Here is a 1,639-nt window from a genome sequence, read left to right on the forward strand (position 1 = left end):
GATAATCTTACTGCATAGTAATTAATCTGGAGGTCCCGAAGATATTACGTTATAGAGACTGAGGGAGGACCTCTGCTCGGTGGCTTATTTTCTTGAAAGGAAATAGTAGTAATACCCTCAAACATGTAGCCTAATGACTGTCTTCCTTCAAAGAAACCTAGGCTATACCAAGAAAAATTACTCCTTGGAGATGGTAGGACTATTAGGTTCCCTTATCATCTGCCCATTGACTCATTAGCCTTCTCACTGCCTTTTTAACATCCTTGTTCCTCAGGCTATACACGATAGGATTTATCATGGGGGTTACCACAGTGTAAAGTAAGGAGAAAATCTTGTTAAGGGCAGCAGCCTGGGTTGCTGTGGGAATAGCATATACAGTCCCCAGTGTTCCATAGTACAGGGTGACTACAATGAGATGTGAGGAGCAGGTGGAGAAGGCCCGTTGCTTTCCTGCAGCTGATGGGATCCTGAGGACAGCAGCAACAATGCGTATATAGGAGGCTACAGTCAGCAGGAAGGGCACCATGGTGACAAAGGAGGCCATGAGGAAAGTGGTTCTCTCTACTGTCTCAGGATCAGAACAGGCCAGTTTCAGTACAGGGGCCAGATCACAGAAGAAGTGGTCAATCTTATAGGCGGCACAAAATGGCAGCTGAAAAGTCATGGTGACAGTGACCACTGGAGTTAGGAACCCACCCAGCCAAGATCCACTTGCAAGTAGGACACATGTATGGAAATTCATGAGGACCGGATACCTGAGGGGACTGCAGATGGCAAGGTAGCGGTCATAAGACATGGCAGCAAGGAGAAAACACTCAACGACTGCCATGGAACCAAAAAAGTAAAACTGGGCCACACAGCCTGCAAAAGATATCACCTCAGGACCTGAGAGGAGGGTCTTTAACATTTTGGGAGCAATGGAAGTCGTATACCAGATCTCAAGGAAAGAGAAGTTAGACAGAAAGAAGTACATGGGGGTGTGGAGGCTACGGTCAAAAGAAACGACTGTAATGATAAGAATGTTCCCAAGCAATGTCACAACATAGATTCCAAGAAATAACACAAAAAGCAAAAACTGCAACCCATGGAGACTCCCAAATCCCAAGAGAAGAAATTCTTTGATTGTAGTTACATTACCCATATCTGTGGAAGTCAGGCATCAGATCTGAAAAAAAGAAGAAGAAGAAAAAAAGAAAATATATACACAGCCAACTGGAGGGGAGGGAAATGCCATTTCACTGGAGGGGAATATCATAGACCAAGAATGTCACAGAACAACTAACTAAAAAGGCTCTGCCTTTTCTCCACTGGATTCCATTTTCTTTTAGTCCTCCTGAGTACATTTGCTAAATAGTTCTAAGTAGAATCCAAAATTATGTCCTGAAGAATGAACAGAACAGAGCAGAGCATTTCTGCTCTTTCCTATTCTTTCACTTGAACGTGGTGATGAATCTACCTTGAGGGGACTTAACAGTTAGAGATAAACACCTCTTAATCTGTCTTGGAGAGGGTGAAACCAGGTTTTTCCTGGTTACGCTAGGGTTTTGAAGCTCCAACTCATATACTTCGGCCATGTGGCCAGGAAGGACCAGTCCTCGGAGGACATCATGCCTGGAAGAGTGGAGGGACAGTGCAGGAG

At 44.5% G+C, this 1,639-nt stretch overlaps 1 protein-coding gene across 1 annotated transcript; it reads right to left on the bottom strand.

Moving 5' to 3' along the window:
- Positions 1–202: 202 nt before the first annotated feature.
- On the bottom strand, positions 203–1,141 carry LOC102850088 (olfactory receptor 11L1-like). The gene has a single exon (XM_006881870.1). It carries the CDS (start codon positions 1,139–1,141, stop codon positions 203–205), a length of 939 nt encoding a protein of 312 aa, XP_006881932.1.
- Positions 1,142–1,639: the final 498 nt, after the last annotated feature.

This window comes from Elephantulus edwardii, unplaced genomic scaffold, assembly GCF_000299155.1.
Source record: "Elephantulus edwardii isolate Elephantulus edwardi_28Jun2011 unplaced genomic scaffold, EleEdw1.0 scaffold00016, whole genome shotgun sequence".
Taxonomy (NCBI): Eukaryota; Metazoa; Chordata; class Mammalia; order Macroscelidea; family Macroscelididae; genus Elephantulus; species Elephantulus edwardii.